Source organism: Chionomys nivalis, chromosome 3 (assembly GCF_950005125.1).
Source record: "Chionomys nivalis chromosome 3, mChiNiv1.1, whole genome shotgun sequence".
Lineage (NCBI taxonomy): Eukaryota > Metazoa > Chordata > Mammalia > Rodentia > Cricetidae > Chionomys > Chionomys nivalis.
In genome coordinates this window covers 116,170,886-116,195,522 of record NC_080088.1, presented here as the reverse complement: position 1 = coordinate 116,195,522, position 24,637 = coordinate 116,170,886, and the positions used below count along the sequence as shown (strand labels likewise).

The 24,637-nt window shown below is 48.4% G+C and overlaps 1 protein-coding gene across 2 annotated transcripts; it reads right to left on the bottom strand.

Moving 5' to 3' along the window:
- Positions 1 to 306: 306 nt before the first annotated feature.
- Positions 307 to 23,621, bottom strand: Wsb2 (WD repeat and SOCS box containing 2). Of its 2 annotated transcripts, XM_057763808.1 has the most exons (9): positions 23,377 to 23,621; positions 16,881 to 17,049; positions 9,065 to 9,309; positions 8,783 to 8,914; positions 4,802 to 4,902; positions 2,771 to 2,943; positions 1,895 to 2,005; positions 1,680 to 1,787; positions 307 to 1,038 (listed from the first exon to the last, which is right to left on the bottom strand). In XM_057763808.1, exons 1-9 carry the CDS (start codon positions 23,387 to 23,389, stop codon positions 876 to 878), a joined length of 1,215 nt encoding a protein of 404 aa, XP_057619791.1. In that variant the 5' UTR covers positions 23,390 to 23,621; the 3' UTR covers positions 307 to 875. The 2 variants fall into 2 exon arrangements, with proteins under 2 accessions (XP_057619791.1, XP_057619790.1); XM_057763807.1 differs by lacking the exon at positions 23,377 to 23,621 and having other exon boundaries at positions 16,881 to 17,068.
- Positions 23,622 to 24,637: the final 1,016 nt, after the last annotated feature.

Genomic DNA, 24,637 nt, shown 5'->3' with positions numbered 1-24,637 from the left:
ATTTAAAATATATTAACTTTCTCAAGGCAGATCTTGTGTGAGTGAGGCATCTCGAACAGGTAGCTCTGCCGCTGGTGAAGAGCGGTGCTTGGGAGGGGCTATGTTTAGGGCAGTTGAAGAGGGTGAGTCCCATGAGGTCAAGCAGCAGAGACAAACGCACGCACGTGACAGCATGAGCCAGTGACAACACTGACTCCACACAACTAGACATGGCTTCACAACTGGGCCACGTAAGAACTCCTGGCTTTTAAAGACCACTGAGAAAACATAGTTGTACCTTAATATCTGCTGAGAAAATACAAATAAATATGATGCTGATAAATGGCCATCTGACCGTCATGCAGTTGAGGAGCACCTCCTCATATGATCTGATGTACTTGTTTGTCATTTCCTACACATGCACACCACTGTTTAAAGAAAAGTAAAAGCCAGTACTAGTGTATTGGTGAGGGGCACAGCCCAGACCACCTGCCAAACATGAGCATTCCTTTGACCAGAGCATAGGAACCTCAGACCATGCAGCACTGACTGGACACAGGCAGCAGGTGCTATGCTATACTATGCTACATGGCAGGCACGTCCCAGTGAAGGGAGTGTGGACTTGGCCATCACCAGACAGGCTCTGGAGCCTGCTTGCTTCTATACCCAAACAACATCCACAACTGCACTTGGCTTCAAGACAACTAGACTGACGAAGGCCGCTCACGACGGACGAAGACGAGGTAAGGCTGGCACCACGGAAGTGGGGTCCCTCAGCCCTACTTGCACATGCCAATGGGGAGAAAGGTCCACAGCGGGTCCAGTGTCGTCAGCTGGCTCCATCCGAGCCAGTCCCTTGCATTGCTTCTCTTCAGGAGTCAGGATGGCTGGTGCTACTACAAAGTCCTGTATGTGAGGAACTCTTTCATCTTCTTAGGGATTGGCAGTGCTAGGACTTGGTATGTTGTGAGGAAACTTCGAAGGGCTTTCCTGCATAAATGCTTCAGTGAGGACAGGACGCGGGGAGCCGTCCAGAACTGGACATGGCCATCTCTTGTCCTGAAACAACAGAAACCAATCCTTAGCAGGCCACCTGAAATAGGGGGCTCCAGAAACTGAAGTGCACTCTTGACTGGGATGGGCTACATAAAAACGACTGTTTGATAGAATTACGAGAGCCCAGGATATGGCCCATGCCAGTGGTCCCAACTGTTGTATAAGATTAAAGCGGGATGCAAGCCCAGATGTTCAAGGCTGGCCTGGGCAATACAGTGACACTGTCCACAAAACAGATGTCTTTGATGACAAGAGCCGTCTGTCATCACAGCCCCTCTACATACTAACTCAAAAAGAAAAGGGGATATAGCAAAGTACTTGCCTAGCACAAGAAGGCCCTGGGCTCACACATAATAGACAATGCCACTATCAATTACTGACGTCATCTGTAAGGTGGCCACATCACCTTATCTGAAGCCTCCTTGTGGAATTGGCCATTCAGGGTAATATGAGCCATATATGTATCTTTTGCTGCATTTAGGTTAATTATTAACATCTGTAAATTACACAGTGGCAGGAGAGAATATTTTATGTAACCTTAGATTTTCTTAGGCAAGACTATTCTAGACACTTTGTTCTCTTAAAAAAATGTCACAGTATAGGCAAGAGATACTACTGCCCATCTGTTCAACACAGATACATACCCTGTGGCGATAACTCCACCGTGTGGGAAGAATGTGCAGCAAAGACCATTGGTCATGGGAGCAAAGGCAACTGGAGCCTTCAGTTCCAGAGCCCAGATCCTGAGGAGCCTGGGTGGGAGAGAGGTTACATGTATGCTGAGTTGGATGCCAGCGAGGAATGCCTGCCATTACTTGCAAGTATCAGCTCTAAGGCAGCCTCCCGCATCCCTCCTTACCTGTCATCTGCCACTGTAGCGAGGTACAGGCCTTCAGGAGAGAAGCACACAGACCGCAGGGAGCTCATGTGGACATCACTGTCATCCATGACAGGTTCGAGCTGGGTGTGACTACAAAGAAACAGCACCAGGTCTGGACCGATGGTTACCCTCCCCCAGCATCCTCACCTGCAGGTAGTACACCAAGAGCTCTGGTGTGCTCCTGTAAAACCATAGCATCTGCAGACTGGAAAACAAGGCCCACTGAAAGCCCCGAGTGTTTTAAGGTGTCAGGGGTTACCAACACTTGTGCTAATTTCCTTATGCGAAGTAGGTCAGCCCCACTTAAATGCCACAGTGAAAACACAGAGTCCTTTCTAGGCTGTCTGTGATAATTATAGGATTACTATCATTTGCTTTGGAAGCAACAGAAAGTAAGGAAAAAGTAGAGCAAGCTTGCGAGGACAGAAATTTAAACAGGAGGTGACAGTTCTGATAAGAGTCACTCTGAACCTGGTACTACAGTTAACAGGAAGAGTCACTGGGGGGCCGGAGAGATGGCTCAGCGGTTAAGAGCATTGCCTGCTCTTCCAAAGGTCCTGAGTTCAATTCCCAGCAACCACATGGTGGCTCACAACCATCTGTAATGAGGTCTGGTGCCCTCTTCTGGCCTGCAGGCATACACACAGACAGAACATTGTATACATAATATATAAACAGGACAGGCTCCAAAACCACAGAGAAACCCTGTCTCGAAAAAAAAAAAAAAAAAAAAAGGAAGAGTCACTGGTTTCACATTCTGAACTGAAGCACTGAGCCAGCTGCGTTCTTCCACCCAAGCTGTTCCTCCCTGTCCCAGACTCCAAGGTAGTATGTATCACCCCACAAGGTCCTTACTGAAGTGACCTCAGCCTCTCGCCAGTATAGGGGTCCCACATAATCACGCTGGTGTCGTAAGAAGCTGTGACGAGCAAGGCAGAGTCAGGAGAGAAGTCACAGGAGACAACACTGCTCTGGTGGCCTTCCAGCTTCCGGATTAGTGTGTAGGACCGCATGCTCCACAGAAAGACCTGCAACAAGACAGAAAGTGCTCACACAGACACCAGAGCAATAACAACCACAGCAATCCCCATCCTGCCCCTCAACCAGGGAAAGTATAATTTTCTTTTCTACAGCCTTCCTAGGACCCACCATGCAGGTTTAAGCACTTACAAGGTACACTACATTTTAAGAGCATAGGCCAGGCTAGACAGCAGAAGGTTGCCCACTCAACATTCTCATGGCTTTCTGAGCCCTCCTTGTGCCTCTCTATCAAATAGCTTGTTCCACTTGAAACCAAGCATAGCATCAGATATGAGGTGAGGAGTGGGCCCCACAGACCAAGCAGCAGCACCCTTCCCAGACACTTAACGTTTACCTGGTTTAAGAACCTTAGCAAAGCCGGGCGGTGGTGGTGCACGCCTTTAATCCCAGCACTCGGGAGGCAGAGGCAGGCGGATCTCCGTGAGTTCGAGGCCAGCCTGGTCTAGAAGAGCTAGTTCCAGGACAGGAACCAAAAGCTACAGAGAAACCCTGTCTCGAAAAATCCAAAAAAAAAAAAAAAAAAACCTTAGCAAGCGGGGCTGTGGTGGCACACACCTTCAATCCCAGCACTTTGGAGGCAGAGGCAGGTAGAACTAAGAAGAGAAACCCTGTCTCAAAAAACCAGACGACACACACTTGCACCCTCCCCTGGGAATCACACCCATGACTGCATCTGACCTAGCTCCTAACTTTAAACATTGCTGAGACTCGTCAAAACGGGGGTTCCTTCCCCACCCCCCCTTTTTTTGTTTTTTTTAGACAGGGTTTCTCTATAGCTTTGGAACTCACTCTGTAGACCAGGCTGGCCTCGAACTCACAGAGATCCACCTGCCTCTGCCTCCCAAGTGCTAGGATTAAAGGCATGCGCCACCACCGCCTGGCTCCATTTTTCCTTTTTATCTTCGTAATTCTCAAGGCTGGAGATGTAGCTCAATAGAGAGCTTGCCTAACTCTCCCCAAAACCCTGGGTTCCATCCCCAGCACTGCATAAAATGGGCCTGAAGGTGCAGCTTGGAGGGTCAGTTCAGGGTCATCTTCAGCTACAATGAGTTTGAGGCCAGCCTCAATTACCTAAGATCCTGTCTCAAGAAAAAAAGAAAATGCCTCACTTGTTCATTGCTCATTCCAAACATTACATGATCAAGTTCCTGAGCTATGCTAACAGTCACCCCTTCTAAATTGTCCCATCCTATCACATCTAAGGTCAGCCAAGTTGCACAAACAGAACAGAAACCCCTCTCCAGACTGTCCCTGGGCTTTAGCACCTTTAAACAACAGGCCAGGACTGCTGCTATCAGGGTTTCAACTGCAAATCCTAATCAGAAAGCGTCAAACTGGAGAGATTCCAACTCACAGGAAATAGGTCTGGATGTGGGCTGTAGATTCTAAAATCCTGGCTGGCAGTGGTGGTGCATGCCTTTAATCCCAGCACTCAGGAAGTAGAGGCAGGCGGGTCTCTGTGAGTTCGAGGCCAACCTAGTCTACAAGAGCTAGCTCCAGGACAGGCACCAAAGCTACACAGAGAGACCCTGTCTCGAAAAACCAAAAATTAAAAAATTAAAAAAAAAAACAAAACACTCCTGTTAAAATCCTGGACTCCAAAGGAGAAAAAAATAATTTAAAAATACTGCACTTGGCCATTCTGGAAAAGGAAACGCTCCCAAAGATGACATGTTCATTTCCAAATCCTCTCCCATCGTCATGTTCAAGTGTCAGCTTCCAGAGAGTTGTGTAGGGCTCAGGCACACACATGCTGTGTATGTACACTCACATACAGGCTCACACATGCCGTGCACACTCGCACACAGGCAGAGTGCTGTGCACATTCACACACTGGATGCTTACCGACTTCTCACCAGCTGCGGAACATAACATGCTGCAGTCAGGGGAGATAGAGCAGCAGTAAACCCACTGCAGGTGGCCAGACAACACCTGGATCTGCTTACCTGCCAGAGAAGAGCAGAGGGAGAATCAAGCCCTCAGAACATGAGAGACCCAGTGTAACCATCTAGTTCTCAGCCAGAGCCCAAACCCAATTCTAGTGCAGGACAAGACCTGGCATTTTAAACACTAGGAAAAAGTCAATACCTACAGTCTGTGAATGCAGCAGCCAGAGAGCCAAGGAGCTCACGCCCTGTGGCGTCCTCTACAGAGGAGCAGGGCAAAGCTGCACAGCACAGAGGACAGTCTTTTCATGAACCCGGCACTGTGCACTTACAGTATCACACGTGCTGTGCTTTCTCGAGGCGAGTTAATAGGGAGTATACTTAGCCCATCAGACCAGAAGGAATAGAAAGAGATTTTCCCATGTGGGGTATTGCTTAAGGAAAACTGCAATATACAGGAGAAAAGATGAGGAATAAGATTCTGTTTTTGTGAAATGACCTCGAAACCCTATGTGTGTGTTCACAAGTACAGACAGTATGGACAGAGGTTTGTGACATATGCTACCAATTGTAAGGGAAGTGTAGAATACAGAAGAGGGAGGGTAGGAACAATGGGGACATAAAGAGCTAAGCAAGAAACACACAAGAGCCGGGCGGTGGTGGCGCACGCCTTTAATCCCAGCACTTGGGAGGCAGAGGCAGGCGGATCTCTGTGAGTTCGAGACCAGCCTGGTCTACAAGAGCTAGTTCCAGGACAGGCTCCAAAACCACAGAGAAACCCTGTCTCGAAAAACCAAAAAAAAAAAAAAAGAAACACACAAGAATTCACCAAGTTCATGTGCACATGTGGCTATAAATGATAAGCTGTGGAACTCAACCATGGTCTCTTCTATAGCAATTTAGCCGTCATAACTGAATGTAGTATGGCAAATTGGGCTAGTAAGACAATGCCTGGCACCTGGTAACACACCTTGTCCCTTTTCTTGGAAACCCTACTTGGGACTGGAGAGATTGTTCAGTGGTTAGAGCACTTGCTGCCCTTGCAGAGGACCGGGTTTGGTTCCCAGCATCTACATAATAGATCACAACCGTCCTTAACTCCAACTCCAAGGGATCTGACAGGCCCTGACCTCTGTGAGTAGCAGACACACTCACTGTGTGCATACATCCATACACATAAAATAAACTTTAAAAAAAAGTACTCCCCAAAATCCACTTTGTCCCACCCACTCTGAGTCACTGTCACCTGATCCATTCTCTCCATCAGCAAGGGATTTACTGAGCCTCCCCTCAAACCTTGCCATCAGGTGTGCTCAGCACTGGGAAGGAGGAAACACAATCGCCAATGAAGTCCAGGGCCAGGCTAGGCTAAGCTACATGGTGAGCAAGCTCTACACACATAGCATGAAAAATATGAGAGCTGGGTATAGAGGTGTAAGCCTTTAGTTCTAGCACTTGGAAGGCAGAGAGGTCAGCTTGGTCTATGTAGAGAGCTCCAGGACAGTCAGGGCTACAGAGAGAAGAGCACACGATGGCTCAGGCTGATGGGCAGAAGCCCATTTTAGACTGCTTGTTTTCAAGCTCCAGGCACAGACAGAAGCCACCAGGGTTCCAGTAGTGAGCGGGTGGTGTGGATGAGGACACTCCAAACACCTCCGTAACTGTTCAGCTACAAGCTGCTACGGACTGTGGAGACCCCAACATTCTTGGCTACAAACATAACCTCCAAGGTGAAGGCATTTGGAATGGGGTCTTTGGGAAATTAAATTGGTCATGAGGGGGATTTAGTGCTTTATGAAAGCAAGCAAGCCTAGAGAGCTTTCCTGCCCTTTTTGTCTTGTGAAATAGACATCTATGGACTGGAGTGAACTCCCTGTCATCAGCCATGTGCCGCACCCTTAGACTTCAGCGGCCTTCAGAAAGAGAGGCAGATGCTTAGTGACAAAGCCTCCAAGCAGCAGTACAATGGTTCTCAACCCCTTTGGGGTGGTCCAACTCGTGAATCCAGGAAAACACAGATGTTTACATTATGACTCATAACAGTTATAAAGTAGCAATGAAAATAATGTTATGGTTGGGGGTCACAACCTAAGAAACATATTGAAGGGTTGTAGCATTAAGCAGGCTGAGAACCACTGCTATAGTATGTACTATGCAAGCCCAAACTAAGGCAATAATTACCATTCTCATTTCTTTGTTTTGTTTGTTGTTTTTTTGAGACGAGGTTTCTCTGTGTAGCCCTAGCTATCCTGAAACTTGCTCTGTAGACCAGGCTGGCCTCACACTCACAGAGATCTACCTGCCTCTGCCTCCCAAGTGCTGTAATTAAAGGTACCATTCTCATTTCTGAGAAGTAGGAGAAATGTTACATAATGGCAGGCAGAACAGCCACCAGAGCTAAGTTCTGACCCTTCTCACGCGGGGTTATTGGCCTCTTCTACGACTGCCTCCTTTGCCATTTCTTTCTACCATGTAGGTTCATACTTGGCAGCAAGTTCATTTAGCACCAAGCCATTTTGCCTGCCCAGATATCCTTTTTTTTTTTAAAGGCATTTCAACCCATGTTCAGTTACAATAAATCCATATGTGTGTTCCTGGGTATGTGGACTAGCTGCATATTAATGTTCTAAAGTGCGTCTGTGCTCTATTACAAGACAGCATATTAGACATTCCCGAGTGCTGCTGCCCCTAAGGATGTGAGATCCAGGACAGGTTTTTGGTATGAGCTAGCCTGTGCATTCCAGGCTGTCAACCAGCATGCCATGCTGTCTTTTTTTTGTTGTTTTGTTTTTTGTTGTTTGGTTTTTCGAGACAGGGTTTCTCTGTGGTTTTGGAGCCTGTCCTGGAACTAGCTCTTGTAGACCAGGCTGGTCTCGAACTCACAGAGATCCGCCCGCCTCTGCCTCCCGAGTGCTGGGATTAAAGGCGTGCACCACCACCGCCCGGCCCACCGTGCTGTCTTTTTAAGAGGCCTTTTTTTTTTTTTTTTTAAGATTTATTTATTTATTATGTATACCGTGTTCTGTCTGGGTACCAGAGGAGGACACCAGATCTCATTACAGATGGTTGTGAGACCATGTTGTTGCTGGGAATTGAACTAAGAACCTCTAGAACAGTCCGGGCTCTTAACATCTGAGCTCTTTCCAGCCCCCAGCGGCCATTTTTTAACTTCTTCAGACATTGTCAGTACTCCCTGGAGTATAACGCCTCCTCTGTCTGGGAGGCCCTGGTCTGGAGTCCAGTTGGGGGGCTTCCTGAAAGAAAAGGTATCTTTGTGAAGTAGGATCTCAGCTTAGAGTATTTGTCTCTCTGAAGGTGGTCAGTTTTTATGGCATTCTATTTGAGATAGCTGTGTACAGGGGACAGTTCCATACAGCTCTGGTGTTGACCCCTGAATGGTGACAGAGGGAAGAAGACTTTATTGCCATCATTTCCCCACATATGGCTAGAAGGAGAGAACTCACTCCTGCAGTCTGACCTCCATGCTGTGGCGTGTGTTATGTTCCCCAAGGACAATAATAAATTAGAATTTTAAGAAAGACTATCTGTATTGAGGATAAAATCTTCTTGTCAGTGCTGCCTAAACAAGACAGTGTAACGGTGCTCTGTTTTCGGAGCACTGCCCACATTAGGGATTAGGAGTCCTCTAGAGATGGCTTAAGTAGGGCGTATGTGTGGGTTCTGGGCACAGTCTACGGCAGTTTATATAAGAGGCACAAGTGCTCTCTGGTGTTGGTGTCCTGGGGGTCTAGAACCTGCCCCTACAGGACATACAGTAACTTTTGGTGCTAAGATATCTTTAACTCAGTACTTTAGGGGTACTGGGTGACAAAAAGAGCATCTTAGAAAGACTTGTCGGGTAAGAGGAGAAGGAACACAACTCTAAATAAAATGGCATTGGCGAGATGAGGGAAGCAAGTGCCTCAGGCGCCTCTCCTACCATGTTTATTCAGGTCCCAGATTCGAAGAGTCTTATCCCGGGATGCAGAGACCAAAATCAAACTTCCACTGGGTGTGAAACTCAGATCTCTCACAACATCTTGGTGGCCAGAAAGATTCAGAAGCAGGAGCCCTGGAGGGAGCAGAAGCCCTTGGTCAGTGTAAGGCGAAGCAGACTTGGCAGTCACTGCCCACTCCTCAGCCCGGTGGTCGATGGAGCCTATGGGCCTCACCACACGTCATGAGCACACCGCCCTGGACCTTACTAACCAGAAACACCTACCTGTCTGCACCTCCCAAATCTTGATCTGTCCATCATTGAGACCCGTGGCCAGGATCAGGCAAGAAACATCTGGCACCTGGGGATGGTGGCGTGCCCAGAGTTTCCTGCTGGGTGGTGAGGGCCACGGGCTGAAGGCCAACCCCCACACAATCTGACCACAGTCCAGGGTCTTCTCCTTCAGGCTGCCTCGTCCTTTTGAATCATTTTTGCTGCTCCGGCTTTTGGCTTCGAATCCTTTAGGGATGCTGGGCAAAGCAGACATTTTCTGAATGAATCTACAATTGTAACCATGTCAACCAACATGCCATTGAGACTCAATTCCTAGAAGCCACTTCTGGCATTCGGTGAATTCTGGTATGGTTTACTTCCTTTTGAAATTCATGGGACACAGGCTTCATTGCTTTGGCCCATTCAACTTGCAGCTCCCTGCAATGGGACGCCCTGCCTTGTGGAATAAGTAGACCACAGAGGCTCCGCAAGCACACGCTGCTCAGCAAGTTCTCTTGGGTTTGGGTCCTGGAGAGAAACAAACACTTTTCCCCCTGAGAAAATATGCAAGGCACAGCGAGGGGTTAGAACCAGGACAGACAGAATTAGAACATGGAGACTCTCCATCTGCCGCTTTCCTGCTCAACAAGGCCCCATCTACAACTCAGAAATCCCCAGGAGTGAACCCTCTTTTGCCATTATAGCCCATGTGGTGCATACCCATGTCTGCCCTCACTGCACTCCTGGTGACGAAGAGGCTCTTCCACCTACTTCCCTGGCAGCACATCTAGCTGTGACCCATCAGTAGAATAGTCAGCCACAGCACTGCACAGATGGCACTGCCCTGGGACCTCTCAGCCCAGCCCAGCCATGACCTTTCACATTCTACTGGGAAACAAGTCCAGGAAAGTGAAGCTCAGGCCCCAGACACAAGGTCCTGTCCACACTGGACCCAATACTGTCACAATGGCATAGGTGAAGTAGACGCTCTAAGGTATGGTCTGAAAGCGTGTTTACTATTCCACAGTGTACGTGACCAGCAGGAAGACCCACTCTTCTGAGCAATGTTGACAGTTTTTGTACACTCAACTGGGGAAACCAGATGAGGACCCCAGATCCCAAGGCAAGCTCAGATGTATTTCATGAGGAATTCTATACCTAACAACACATGTGAGTGAATTGCTATATTCTCATGTGCCCTGAAAAGGTCCATTAAACCACAGTTCTGTCAATTGTGTAGTGCAATGTTAAAAATTGTATCAAGCTCATTTGGAGAAATTGAGGCTCTCCAGCCCAAATCGGAGGGCAGCAGAATACACCCAGGGCAGCACTGTCTGCTTTTGCTCAACAATTCTTTTGTCATTTGTTTTAAAAAATGTAACAGTATGTTGACAAAACTGTATATATTTACAATGTACAACACGGTGGTGTGCATTTGTAATGTATAGAGACAAGGGTGAGCCTCTCACACACTCCCCCCTCACCCAGGGGCTCTGCAGCCTTGCCAACATCCAGCCACAAACCACTCTCACCCTTGGTAGCCAGCACTGTACTCCTGCCCTCTAGCAGGCGATTCTTCTCTAGATTCCACACATGAAGGCCTGCGGCTTATTTTACTTTTTATGATGTCTTCTAGGTTTACCGACATTGTACAAAATGACAGGACTTGTTTGCTTCTTGAGACACGGTCTTCCTATATAGCCTTGGCTGGGCTGGAGCTCAGAGAGATATGCCTGTCTCTGCATCCTAAGAGGTGAGGCTAGTTCATTCCCAGTCAAATGACAGGGTTTAAAAATAGAGGTTTTGATCCTTAGTCATCAGAGAAATGCAAATCAAAACAATTCTGATTTTCCATCTTACACCTGTAAGAATGGCCAAGATCAAAAACACTGATGACAATTTATGCTGGAGAGGATGTGGGGAAAAGGGAACACTCCTGCATTGCTGGTACAGCTGCTTTGAATTTCAGTATGACAATTTCTCAGAAAATTAGGAAACAACCTTCCTCAAGACCCAGCAATACCACTTTTGGGTATATATCCAAAGGAGGCTCAACTATGTTCATAGCAGCTTTGTTTGTCATGGCCAGAACCTGGAAACAACCTTAATGCCCCTCGACTGCAGACTGGATAAGAAAAATGTGGTATATTTACACAATGGAGTACTACACAGCAGAAAAAAATGCCATCTTGAAATTTGCAGGCAAATGAATGGAGCTAGAAAACATCATATTGAGTGAGGTAACCCAGACCCAGAAAGTACATTGTCATATGTACTCACTTATAAGTGGTTTTTAAAAAAGATTTAATTTATTATGTATTCAGTGTTCTGCCTGCATGTATCCCTGCAGGCCAGAAGAGGGCACTAAATCTCATTACAGATGGTTGTGAGTACATGTGGTTGCCAGGAATTGAACTCAGGACCTTTGGAAGAGCAAGCAAAGCTCTTAACCACTGAGCCATCTCTCCAGCCCTCATAAGTGGTTTTTAAACATAAAGCAAAGAAAACCAGCCTACAAATCACAATCCCAGAGAACCTAGACAACAATGACGACTCTAAAAAAAAGACATACATGGATCTAATCTACAGGGGAAGTAGAAAAAGACATCTCCTGAGTAAATTGGGAGCGTGGGGACCTTGGAAAAGGGCTGAAAGGGAGAGGAGAGGCAGGGAGGGGAGAAGAGAAGAATGTAGAGCTCAATAAAATCAATTAAAAAAAATAGAGGTTTTGTTGGAACCTTGGCTCCTTCATTTCTGTGTGGAGCACAATACTGAAGGAGCCAGTCAGGACAGACCTGACCCACAGAGCCCAACCAGTCATTATCTGGAGAAAGAATGCTGCTGTTCCAGATAAAAACAACATTGGTAAGATGAAGGAAAAGGCAATGTAGGATTCTGGTGCTGTTAAATGATCAGGCACCTCCCCACCGTGCTTTTCAGCTCCCAGATGTGAAGCATCTTATCATCCTGGGATGCAGACACCAAAATCAAAGTGCCTGTTACCTCTGATCCAAATGGCCGAATGTCATCTCTACTGGTCCTGATCAACGCACACACTCCTGCTCGCTGTACTGTCTATACTTTTCACACCTGCCTGAGCCTGACACAGGGACCAGGTTGTCATCTTGGGGTAGAATTAAAAACAGGCCACAAAAGCCATGCATAGTGGCGCACACCTTTAATCTCAGCATTTAGGAGGCAGAGGCAGACAGAGCTCTGAATTCAAGGCCAGCCTGGTCTACAGGATAGCCAGGGCCACATAGAGAAACCCTGTCTGAAGAACAAAAAACAAGAGAAAGAAAAGAAGCCACAGTGCTAGGTGGGTGGTCCTGCACCTGTGAGCCTAGCATTTAGGAGGTACATGGAGGAGGATCAGAAGTTCGAGACCAGTGTGGACCACACAGGGAGACCTTGTCTCTAAAGAGGAAAATGAACAAGGCACAGGAGGAATGAAACAGCTTAGAACCTCCAGTTTTTCAAAAGCACAACTCTTATTTTTATATCTGAATAAAGGGCACCTCTGTGCCCCTTCACTCAAAGGGATAAGAAAACTACGTGTTATTTCATTTCATTTAATATGTTGGACTTTTCTGGAAAGGGAAAGTCATGTATGGCTCAACAATAGGGTTATGCTGATTATGCCCTTGAGAACTTCGCAGTTTCTCCTTGGGGACCCTAAAGTATCCCGCATAAACTAGAAGAGTCACAACATCAGCAGCAGTACAGTCTCACTGACACACACACACACACGCTCTTTCTTCACTGAGCAAAGCATGGAGGAGTGGCATGGGAACACAGTGAGACTTCAGAGGAATGAATCTCACTGGGTCACAAGAGGGGAGTAGAGCTGGAATTCAAGTCCACACCACGGGTATCCTAGCCCAGTGGTGAAAAACTGCTCTGGGCGACCCCCAGAAGAGAGACAAACACTCTGGAAGGGGAGGGGCGGTAGAACACACACTGAGAAGAGGGGCTGAGTGAACTCTAGCAGAACCTGGCTTCCTGAATGAAAGTTTCTGAGATCTGGGCAGGTGGGATGGCTCAGCAGGACAGGCACTGACAGTCCTAGCTAGGTGCCTGGGGCCCACATGGCGGAAGGAGAGAACTGATGCCTACAAACTGTCTCGTGGCTTCCACACGTGTGCAGACGCACACGCACACATGCACACACCTAACTGTTTAAACAATTTCTAAGATCTTTATTCTTGAGAGTGGTGCCTATGATTAATGGTTGACCAGGTAGTCACTCAATAATAAAAGCATTTCTTTTAGACAGGATCTCTCTATTTTATAGCTCTGGCTGTCCTGGAAGTCACTATGTAGACCACTTGCCTCTGCCTACCCAGTGCTGGGACTAAAGGAGTATTTCACTGGCTGAAGAGATGGCTCAGTGGTTAAGAGTACTGGCTGCTCTTCCAAAGGTCCCAAGTTCAATTCCCATCATGCACATGGTGGCTCACAACCATCCATAATGAGATCTGGTGCCCTTGTCTGGCCTTATCAGGCACAACACTGCATACATAATAAACAAATCTAAAAAAGAAAAGAGTGCTTCACTATGCCCAGCTAACAGGATTTAAGGGAAAAAATGAGTAACAGCTTATGCTTTTGGGATCTCTGGGAGTTCAAGGCCTGCCTGGTTTGTATAGCAAGTTCCAGGACGGCCAGGGCTACACAGAGAGCCTGTTCTGGGCTGGGCATGTAGCTCAGTTACAGAGCACTTTTCTCACACGGGCACGGTCTTATCTTATATCACCAACTCTGCCAAAGAATGAATAAATAAGTAGACAAAGGTCAAAAACCCCCTAATAAGAATACAAATACTACCAGTAACAATTATTTTAACTTATAAAATGTAAGAAACAATGGCGATCCAGAAATGAAACAAATAATGAATGTTACTCAGACTAGGCACATAGCTCTGTGTAAGGACACTTACACCAAAGGCCTGGTCCAAGGTCCAGCAATGACCAAACGACTCACAGTCCAAGCACATTTTAAGCACAGTAAACACAGCACACAAATGGCTGTGTGTTCACTTCTAACTAAGTCACATGTGTCATGTCACACCACTGTTCTTCTACACACGCCACTGCACACCATGACTGCACATGCACTGCACCGCCATCTGTGTGGTTTTGCTGTCTGTATTGTTTCCAGAAGGGATGGAACCCAGAGCCTCACATTCAGAAAGAAGCCTCACTGCTGAGCTTCACCCTTGCTAAGCTGCTTGGGCTGCTTTCCTGCCTCGGCTTCACAAGCACTTGTGATGACACAGTCCACTGCCCTGCTGCCCTGCCTGCTGTTTTAAAAAGAAGCCATCTGCTTGTACTGCACCAGATTATCATTCCTCAAAATCTGTGGTTTCCCACAAATAAGTACTCTCTCACTTAGCACACTAGTAAATCCTTTTCTTGCTTTGGTAAATGACAAGGAAAAGGACTGACATTGGAACACCTCTTCCGGACTGGTATTTACTTACAACAATGTACATACCTGAGAAAGAGTGCTCTGGAGGAAAACAACAAAGACTTTCAGACAGCAGCTGACCCTAGACTCAGAGTTAGATACAAAGAGTCTCTCTTGTGGTTTCCTTAGAAATAGAACACTTTCTTCAGAGCAGTGAATGACCTTGACCTTCCCCACCTAGACAGAAGGCAGGAACTGGAAATCACTCAGGGCCACCAGTCCCCTTCCTGAAGCCACACAGAGGCAGCCTACCACCACTCAGAGTCACTTCAGAGGCCCCACTCTGAACATTCCAAGGATTCTTGAGAATTGGGTAAATCACACCTTCCTCCCCAGCAGTACAGGCGGCATAGGACAAGGACTCTTGGTGGCATTACCATTATTGAGGCAGCGTATTTCCCACAAAGGTATTCAAGCTGAAATCTAGCCCATTACTTATGAGACACCGAGAGCCCCCAAAACAAACTCTGATAGCCTTAGTCAGTGTCCTCCACCTCTAGCTCAGTGCCCAGTGAAGATCTGCAAGATGTACGTACGTACGTACATACATACATACACACACACACACACATACATGCTGGGTGAATAAAGAAATGCAGAGGTGCAGTGACCCCAGGACAGATGGGAATTAAATCAGCTAGGAGCTCAGGACACTTAAGACTCGGGAACTGTCTATCCCAAGAGAAACCTCTGCATAGGAAACCATAAACTAAGGTGCTGGCGCACGCCTTTAATCCTAATACTCAGGAGGCAGAGGCAGGCGGATCTCTGTGAGCTCAAGGCCAGTCTGGTCTAACAAAGGGAGTTCAAGGACAGACTCCAAAGACACACAGAGAAACCACGTCCCAAAACAACCACAACAGCAAAAAAAAAAAAAAAAAAAAAAAAAAACCCAAAAAACAAAACCAAATAACAAAGAAAAACAGAAAAAAGAAAAAAAAAAAAAGAAAACAAAGCAACAAACAAACAAAAAGGAAACAAAGACCCAGTTAGAAACCGGCCAAAGATCTGAGGAGGCATTCCTGAGAAGGAAGGACTCAGAGATTCATTAGCAAAGAAAAAAAAACGCTCAACAGCAGCAGCCAGGAAGGAAATGCAAACCAGACCCCACCTCACACCAGGAGTGCCAGGCTGGAACAAAACGAGGACAAGTGCCGGGCGGTGGTGGCGCACGCCTTTAATCCCAGCACTTGGGAGGCAGAGGCAGGCGGATCTCTGTGAGTTCGAGACCAGCCTGGTCTACAAGAGCTAGTTCCAAGAGCCGGGCGGTGGTGGCGCACGCCTTTAATCCCAGCACTTGGGAGGCAGAGGCAGGCGGATCTCTGTGAGTTCGAGACCAGCCTGGTCTACAAGAGCTAGTTCCAGGACAGGCTCCAAAACCACAGAGAAACCCTGTCTCGAAAAACCAAAAAAAAAAAAAAAAAACAAAAAAAAAAAAACAAAACCACAGAGAAACCCTGTCTCGAAAAACCAAAAAAAAAAAAAAAAAAAAAAAGAGAAAACGAGGACAAGTGTTAAGTGTACCAAGGATGTAGAGAATTTCAAACCCGAAGACACTGCTGGGGAAATGGAAACCACTTACCACCTCTTTGGAAAACAGCCGGCCACTCTCTCAGTCCGACCCTGGACGTACACAGCCATACAATGTGTCCAGAAACATTTAGAGCAAAACTGTTCACAAAAGTCCGAGAGTGAGACAAAATCTAACATCCAACATGAGCAGTGGCACACAGCATGAACCATGAGGCACTATGCGGGAGCTGTGTTCACACACACATGCACAAAGATCCCAGGAAGAAGCACTCATGACAGGTGAATCCACAGTGGCCGCCCGGCCAGAGCCCAAGAGGAAGGGCAGAGGTGTCTTCCTGAGGAAATGACAATGCTCAAGAGTTGACTATGGTGACAGGCACACACCTCAGTGCGAACGCTAAAGCCGCTGCACTGTGCACTCCACTTATTTTTAGTTTTTCTTTTGAGACCGTCTCCCCGCCTCGTGCAAGACATCCTTCGACTGAGAGCCCTGGCCTCCCTCTCCCGAGCACTGCAATTACAAGAGTACACACATCACAGAGCACAGCAGCGCTGTGTACTTCAAATGTACAAACTGGATGGGTGTCACCTCTACCTCAATAAAACTGCCAAAAAAGTCAGTGTAAGGCCAACACACTCTAGAGACCTGGCTTCTGTACCAACAGAATGTGGGGCTTTGGGCTCCCTGATCAAGTCCTCAACTGTTTAGCCTTTCTTTGCTCACCTATTTTTGGAAAAGACCCCAAAGAGCAGGAACCAACTTGGGAAAGCACCCGATGACTTGCCATGGACCTCCCTCATTCCCCAGGGTACAAAGAGGACTTACAACTGCTCTTCTAAGGGCCAGGGGACCAGCTTGACCACGCAGTGTCCTTGAGACCAGGCGAACCAGGAACCATCTGGGGAGAAGGCCACACTCCAGGTCTCACAGCTTGACTTCCAGTCAAACTGATGGGGACGTCCAGGCTTGAGTTCAGCCAGCAGCAGCGGTTCCTCTGGAGAAGGAGACGTCATACTTCAGCCTCACTACCAGACTAGGGAAGCTGTTGTCTGCCCAAGACTTGGTGGGAGAGAGTAGTTGTTCAAATGACCTAGGGCAGTAACAGTAGCCGCAGGCTGCATTCCACTGTTGTTACTCAGTGGCAACCCTCCCCATTGCGTGACTCATTGTAACCTGGTGAGGTGGACCTGGTGAATGAGGCCTCATTTTCCTGTGAGTGCCTAAGCAGGAAGAAAATGAGAGGCAACTGTGCCTGACTCCAGCCAATGAATGCCTTTAAGGTCCCCTTCAGAAGGAACCAGGAGCCTTCAGTTCAAGGGTTACTTCCCACTCCCAAGCATCCTCCTCACCTCCTTTAGGGCAGACTTACTGGATCCACTTCCCACTTCTCCTGTGTCCTTAGTCCTAGCTTAACCTGCTCCAAATTACTACTAATTCATTCTTGTGCCCCCAGGCACCCTGCCAAACACCCTATGAAAACACAGCCGACATATTCCAAGGTCTGCCATGGAGGTCTGCCACCACACTCCTGCACTAAGCCCTCTATCAAGCTACTTCCTATGTTGTTCCTTGCCCTGCAGAGTACAAGCCCTTTCCATTCACATCCTGTTCATTTTCCACTTCAAAGACTCACCCCTAGCCAAACCTATTTTAATCCCTTGTATACCAGCACCTGAGCATTTCCCACAATGAGATGACTGCACCCCCTCTCCAGGGGCTGCTGCGTCTCCTCAAAGTGGGCAGTGTTTGTTCAACCCAACCCCACCTCCTGTTGTTCTCTTCAGAGTGAACCAGTGAAGAAACTCCAAGGCTGACTTCTAAGTCTGAGGCCGGAAGAGGTTTCAACACAATGACTACCTTTGTGCTCATTCCACTTCAAAAGTTCTGGGATTTGACGCTTTTGTGGGTGTTATTAGATAAACAGTAACTTAATTTTTATAAGTCACTTATGTGTATAAATGTTTTAGCTGTGTGGATGCGGGTGTCATATGTATGCAATGCCCGCAAAGGTCAGAAAAGGAAGTTTGATGCCCTGGAATTGTAGTTACGGATAGTTGTAAGCCACATTGCGGGTGCTGGGAATCAAACCTGGATCCTCTCTCTAAAAGAGCAGCCAGTGTTTTGTTTTTGTTTTGTTTGTGAAAAGCTTCTGCGCCCCATAAGCCTCTCCGCCAACGCAGCAATCCAAATCAGACCAAATCAAACCCAATTCGAAAAAGCTCAGGTTTAATGGGTAAAAGGCTCCCTGATGATTTTCCGGCCCCTCAGAGAGGAGACAGGGAAAGAGACCAAAAAAAAAAAAAAACAAAAAACACTTGTGTCTGTTTTTTGGGGAGGAGGTATTTTAAATGCCCTATGGGAGTGGTCTTGAGCATCTCTGGGGGAGGAGTTGTGTTTGGGGAGAGAGACAGGGAAGAGGGGGGTTAGGGTGGAGCTTCCACAGGAACATTCCAGACTCTTTGAGTATGTGGATACCAGGGACTGGGGCGGGGCTTCTGCCAGAACAGTTTGGGTTTTGTTTTTTTGAGACAGGGTTTCTCTGTGTAGCCCTTGGCTGTCCTGGAACTCACTCTGTACCACTCTGTCCAAAAACTCAGAGATCCGCCTGGATCTCCTGAGCGTCGGGACTGAAGGTGTGTGCTACCACTGCCCAAATGAGCCAGCGCTCATAACCACTGTGCTACCTCTCCAGACTCCATAGAAACTAATTTAAGCTGGGTGGTGGTGGCGCACGCCTTTAATCCCAGCACTCGGGAGGCAGAGGCAGGCGGATCTCTGTGAGTTCGAGACCAGCCTGGTCTACAGAGCTAATTCCAGGACAGGCTCCAAAGCCACAGAGAAACCCTGTCTCAAAAAACAAAAAACAAAAACAACAACAACAAAAAAAACAAACTAATTTAAGCAAGCTGTATTTTATATATTTAAAAACCTGCTTTTACATGTTTTTTTACATTTGGGCCTCAAAGCAGCTGGCATACACCTTACAAGAGAAACTTTGCTAGAATGAGGGGCTGTCTCTTTCCTTAGTGACACACAGTGCTAATACAGTCGGTCCATGGTTAGCATGGTGGTATCAGTGAAACAGAGGCAATAATAATTCACATAAAAAAACAAGCATTTTCTGCTATGTGTACAATAGGAAATACATAAATGTATCTCTTTAAGAATCTTTGTACATGTGTGGCACTCACACAGGAAGGCCATAGGGCGTGTGCAGGAGGTCAGACAACAACTCTCGGAAGCCAGTTCTCTCTCCTTCCATCATGGGTTTGAGGGCTTAAACTGATATTTGTGGCAAGTACTTTTAAAATCCCACTGAGCCATCTCGCTGAACCCAAAGATGCATCTTGTTTTATAAAATACGGATGTTGCTGAAAATTCAGTCTTCTGATAGAATTTTAATGCATTGTATCTTAGCTTTCTGAAGAAAAAACTCATTGCTGAGGTTCTATGTGAAGATGTAGGTTTTAATACATTGGGTCTAAACCGCTCTATATACAAACTCAGATTATTCCTCTTAGAAAGCTGTATGGGTTTGTGTCCGGAATCCTCTGGCATATGCAACATGTCCACATGAGCATTATCTTCAGGAAATGAACAGTGATGAGCCGGGGAGCCCGCCGCCATCCTATACTATTCACGCTTGCTTCACCCTCCCGGACACACAGCTTCCACTCTTCTATATGCTGGTGCACCACACAACATAGAAGGGCCCAGCCTTGACTTCTCTCTGCCTGGACCAAATTCACTGTTAAATTCAATCAAGTCTGTCTCCAAAAGCCTCATTCAATCTTGCTTCCCATCTCATGGCTACTACTGGACTCTGCAGGACCGCCTGTTGTCTGGCTTACAGGCAGTCTTCTAACTGCTCTCTGGCTCCTACTCGTCCATTCTCCTTGCTTCTTAGCTTCTGGTTTCAGTTACCCTTATAATCAACCAAACCAAATATACTGCCCTCAGGTCCCAGGTCCCGCCTCTCTGGTAAGTCCCAACCTCAGGACTCTACACCAACCTTTCCCTCCACAGGAATGCCACTCCATGGCTGCACCTCACCTACACTTTGACCCCCAACCTCACTACGTCCTCATCACTAGGAGGTCTGCTCGCAGCAGCAACCTCGTGTGCTTGTTCCTGAAGCCACAGTCAGGCTACCAGGAGACATTCGGTGACAGACAGACAAGTCAGACCACTTTAAATATAGAGGAAATGAGACCCCTTAGACTATCAAGACAATTGTGCCATTATTCGCTTGAAATTCTTCCTAAACCCTAGCCCTGCCCAGAATTCATACTCTATTTCTGGGATTTGGGGGTTTCATCTCTTGCTATTTCAGGTCAGGAATCTAGAATCTAAAAGAAGAAACCGGTAACTGTGTCTTCGAGTCTGGGCCCAGCCTAAACTTGGCTACTGGAAAACAAAACCATAATTAGCGTAGAATTTCAAAACAAACGAAACAGACTGGAAAGATCCAGCTCCATCTGAGATTATACCTGCATGACTCTCTTGACCCTCTTTGGTTGGATGTGTGTGTGTGTGTGGGGGGGGTTATCCGACTGATATGCAATACATACTTACTGGATATCATGTGACAGATAAACTCAGAGACACGGGTAGTGGGGGAGGGGTCTGTCAAGCTAATGAGCATATGCACACCTTCATATTCTTAGCATTTCTTTCATAGACCTGTCAGCAATTTCCAAACCCCTAGCAGTGTTATTAACTGTAGTCACCATCCTAGGGAACCAAAGTTCAGTAACCTTTAACCAGCGTTACCTTACCCCACCCCCTTCCAGGCTTTCCAACCAAACACGGGGGATGTGCAGACAGGCAGAATGGAAAGACACCTCTCATCAGCTTCTTGGCACGGCATAAGGAGCCTTGCTTTAACTGAGGCGGAGCCAGGAACCCAGCTGGCAGCAAGCTTTGTGCTACTTCCTGCCTTGGGAACTTTGCATTACTAGGCTGCTCCCTCATAATAAGCAGGGCTGTGTCCACATCACCTTCTTGGTGACATTCCTGACTCACCAAGGTGACTAAATCACCTTTCTTTAATGTTAGTCATTTAGTTTTCTGTACACTAGGGTTTTCTGGGTAGTATTTGTGACTGATCTCTCCTCAATCCTCCTTGCCTATCTGTCACTAGTCCCTAGTCACAAGCAGTTACTGACCAATGAAGTGTAGAAGGGCTGGTTTTTTGTTTTTTGTTTTTTTTTCTTTTTGGTTTTTCGAGACAGGGTTTCTCTGTGGTTTTGGAGCCTGGCCTGGAACTAGCTCTTGTAGACCAGGCTGGTCTCGAACTCCCAGAGATCCGCCTGCCTCTGCCTCCCAAGTGCTGGGATTAAAGGCGTGCGCCACCACCGCCCGGCTAGCAGGGCTGTTAAGAATAGAGCTGGAGAGATGGCTCAGCAGTTAAGGGCACTTGTTATACTCTAGCAGAGGACCTGGGTTCGACTTCCAGCACCCACATGGTGGCTTACAATTGTCTGTAACTCCTATTCCAGGGGATCTGATTTCCTCTTCTGGCCTCTTTAGGCACCAGGAACATGCATGGTAGACAGACATACATGCAGGCAAAACACTCATATACATAAAATATAAGATGAATAAATCTAAGAATTAGTTTTTTATTGTTGTTATTTTTGTTTTTCAAGACAGGGTTGCTCTGTAGCTTTAGACCCTGTCCTGGAACTAGTTTTTTTTTTTGTTTTTTTTTTGTTTTTTTTTTAAATATTTATTTATTATGTATACAATATTCTGTCCATGTGTATACCTGCAGGCCAGAAGAGGGCACCAGACCCCATTACAGATGGTTGTGAGCCACCATGTGGTTGCTGGGAATTGAACTCAGGACCTTTGGAAGAGCAGGCAATGCTCTTAACCTCTGAGCCATCTCTCCAGCCCTGGAACTAGCTCTTGTAGACCAGGATGGCCTCAAACTCACAGAGATCCGCCTGCCTCTGCCTCCCAGTGCTGGGATTAAAGGCGTGCGCCACCACCACCTTCCAGCTAAGAATAGTTTTTAAAAAGAGTAAAATACACACCAGATTGTAAGAACTTAGTGGAAGTGATGGCTACTACATTTAAATTACATATTGCTATTCTATTTCTATGAGCCAGCAATGAACTAGAGTGTGCCCAGCACATAGGAGATAGTCCACAAATATTTGTTGAATTAATAGAGTAATTCTAACCACTACTCCACTGTTTTCTATTGTAATCCCTTTACAATAGCCTTATTCAGTTTGAAAAGAGGGTAAAACTCAGGCCCAGTGTCTGGCCATTTTAGTAGTAGCTTGGCAGCTCTCAAGAGCTCTGCCCACACCCCTACGACACAGCTGTCAATCACTCAGGGGAAAACTGCTCCAGAACAGATTCCTGTTAAGAAGAGGGAGTCTGGTCACAGATTGCTTTGAGATTTAACTAGAAGGCATCAATGGAAACGAGAGCGGAAGCTATAAAAAGATTCAAGAAGAAAACAGTAGAGGCCCTTTAAACAGAATTCTGTGAGGAAGATAACTCAAAGGCTTTATCTATTTAGATAGAAACCGGGAGAAGAGCTACACAGGCGATACCTATCCCTGAAAGCCTGGCTACTGCAAACAAAGAAATGTCATTTCCTAAAAGCAAAGGGGACACCACCCCAGGGAATACCCGCCTATCAAACATCCCACCCAGCAGTGCAAGCCCTGGAGCGCAACGGAGTCCTGCAGACCTAGGTGAAGCTTGAACTTCGCTGGAGCAAGCCTGAGCCCTAGGCCTTGACTCCTAGGACTGCCCTACCGAAGCTGCCTTTAAACTCGGGTATTTGGGGACCCTGGGGTCTGGTAATAGACCCCCCCCAAAAAAATGCATGCCACTTTAGGGAGAAGCCCCGGGGACTGTAGGTCTAGCGCGTTCCTGAGCCACTCGGCGCTCTCCAGGTGGTCAGGAAGTTCATCCGAAGCTCTCTCTTTTCCAGCTCTCGTGGTGACAGCTGTGGACCAAGGCAGAGCCAGGACTGAACCTCACCCACCAGGGTGTCGGGTCCTACGTGTCACCGCGGGGCAGCGTCCGGGGCCCCACCCCGTTCCCAGGCACCCACCCAGCGGCTGCTGCCACCTCCCGAGCCGTGGCGGACGGAGAGGCCATGGCCGCAGGCGACCCGGGCCCAGCACCCTCGGCAGGAGCTCGGGAACCCGGTCAGCCAGTCGGCCGCCCTCTCCGGTCCCTGCGGCCGAGCGGGGACGGGGACGGCGGGCGCCGCTGACAGCGAAAGTGAAACAAAGCTGAGCTCCCGCCTCGGTCCCCGCCCTGCCGCCGCTCCCGCCGCCGCGGTACTCACCTCCGGCCTCCATGAGGACGCGCGGGCCGCGCCAGGCGGCGGCGGGAGCCTCAGCCCCCAGGGCTGCGGGCCTTCATTCCGCGCCCGCGCCGCCCGCCCCCTCCCCGCCGCCGCCGCTGCTGCCCGCAGAGGCCATCAGCTGCTTCCCGTCACATGGCGGCCGGCGGGGGCGGGGCCGGGAGCGCGCAGGGGAACGCAAGGCTGCGGGGGCGTCGGGTGGGCCGGCGGGGATGGGGGAGAACTCGGACCTGGGGGGGACGGGGGGGACTGAGGGGGAACGCGAGGCTGGGGGAACGCTGAGCGCAGGGGACGCGGGGCAGGGGGGAACGCTGAGCGCAGGGGACGCGGGCAGGGGGAACACAGAGCGTAGGGGACGCGGGGCTAGGGAACCACCGGGCTGAGGAACTCGAGGCGGGGGTGGGGTGGGGGAGGCGTGAAGCCGGGAGGGAACGCAGGGACAAGGGACTGACGCAGAGCTGAAAAGAATGCGGCGGAGACGGGGGTGGGGGTAGGTGTGGGGGAGCGTCGAGCTAAAGGGACCCGGGACTGTGGGAACGTTAGGCAGGCGGGAAGGCGGGGTGAAGGGACCCGAGACCGGGGGCGGTGGCAGGGCGGACGGATACGGGGTATATGTGGAGGGGGGACGGGGACGTAGTGCTAAAGGAGCCCTGGCCAGGGCAAAGGCCTGAGCGGCCGGGTTGGGAGGGTAGGGAGCAGGCGCGAACTTGACTGGGCTGAGAGGAAAGTGAGATTAGGGGTAGAGGGAAAGGGAGAAGGGGGGATCCAACAGGAAAGCGTCCAATATGGAAATTTGTCCAACTAAAACCCTAGGTCTGACTGAGGGTGTGTGTGTGTGAAAAGATCTAAAGTGAAAGCCCAGAATACGAGCAGATATTAAGATGGGCGAGGATCGGGTATGAAGCGGGGAGACCTAGGGGACGGCCCGAGGCTCAGGGAAGCTGCTGGCTTCATGATGCGGGGTGTTGATCATGGGATCTACCCTGCTGAAGGAGCTGGGGATCATGACGGAGGTGGAGTGCCGCCTTGGCAACGTTCCCGAGGGAGGGATGCTGGAGAGCCTGGCTTGGGGAAGTCGGGGGTGGGGGGGGGACGGACACCTGGGGAGGTGAAGTTAGAGTCAAGGCTTAGCCACACTGTTGGCCAAGGCACCCCCATCTTTCCGAAGCCCCCTCAGATTTTCTGCATGTCCTGACACCCTCGGGTCCTGGTTATTTCCTGATTAGCCCAATTTCTTTAACTT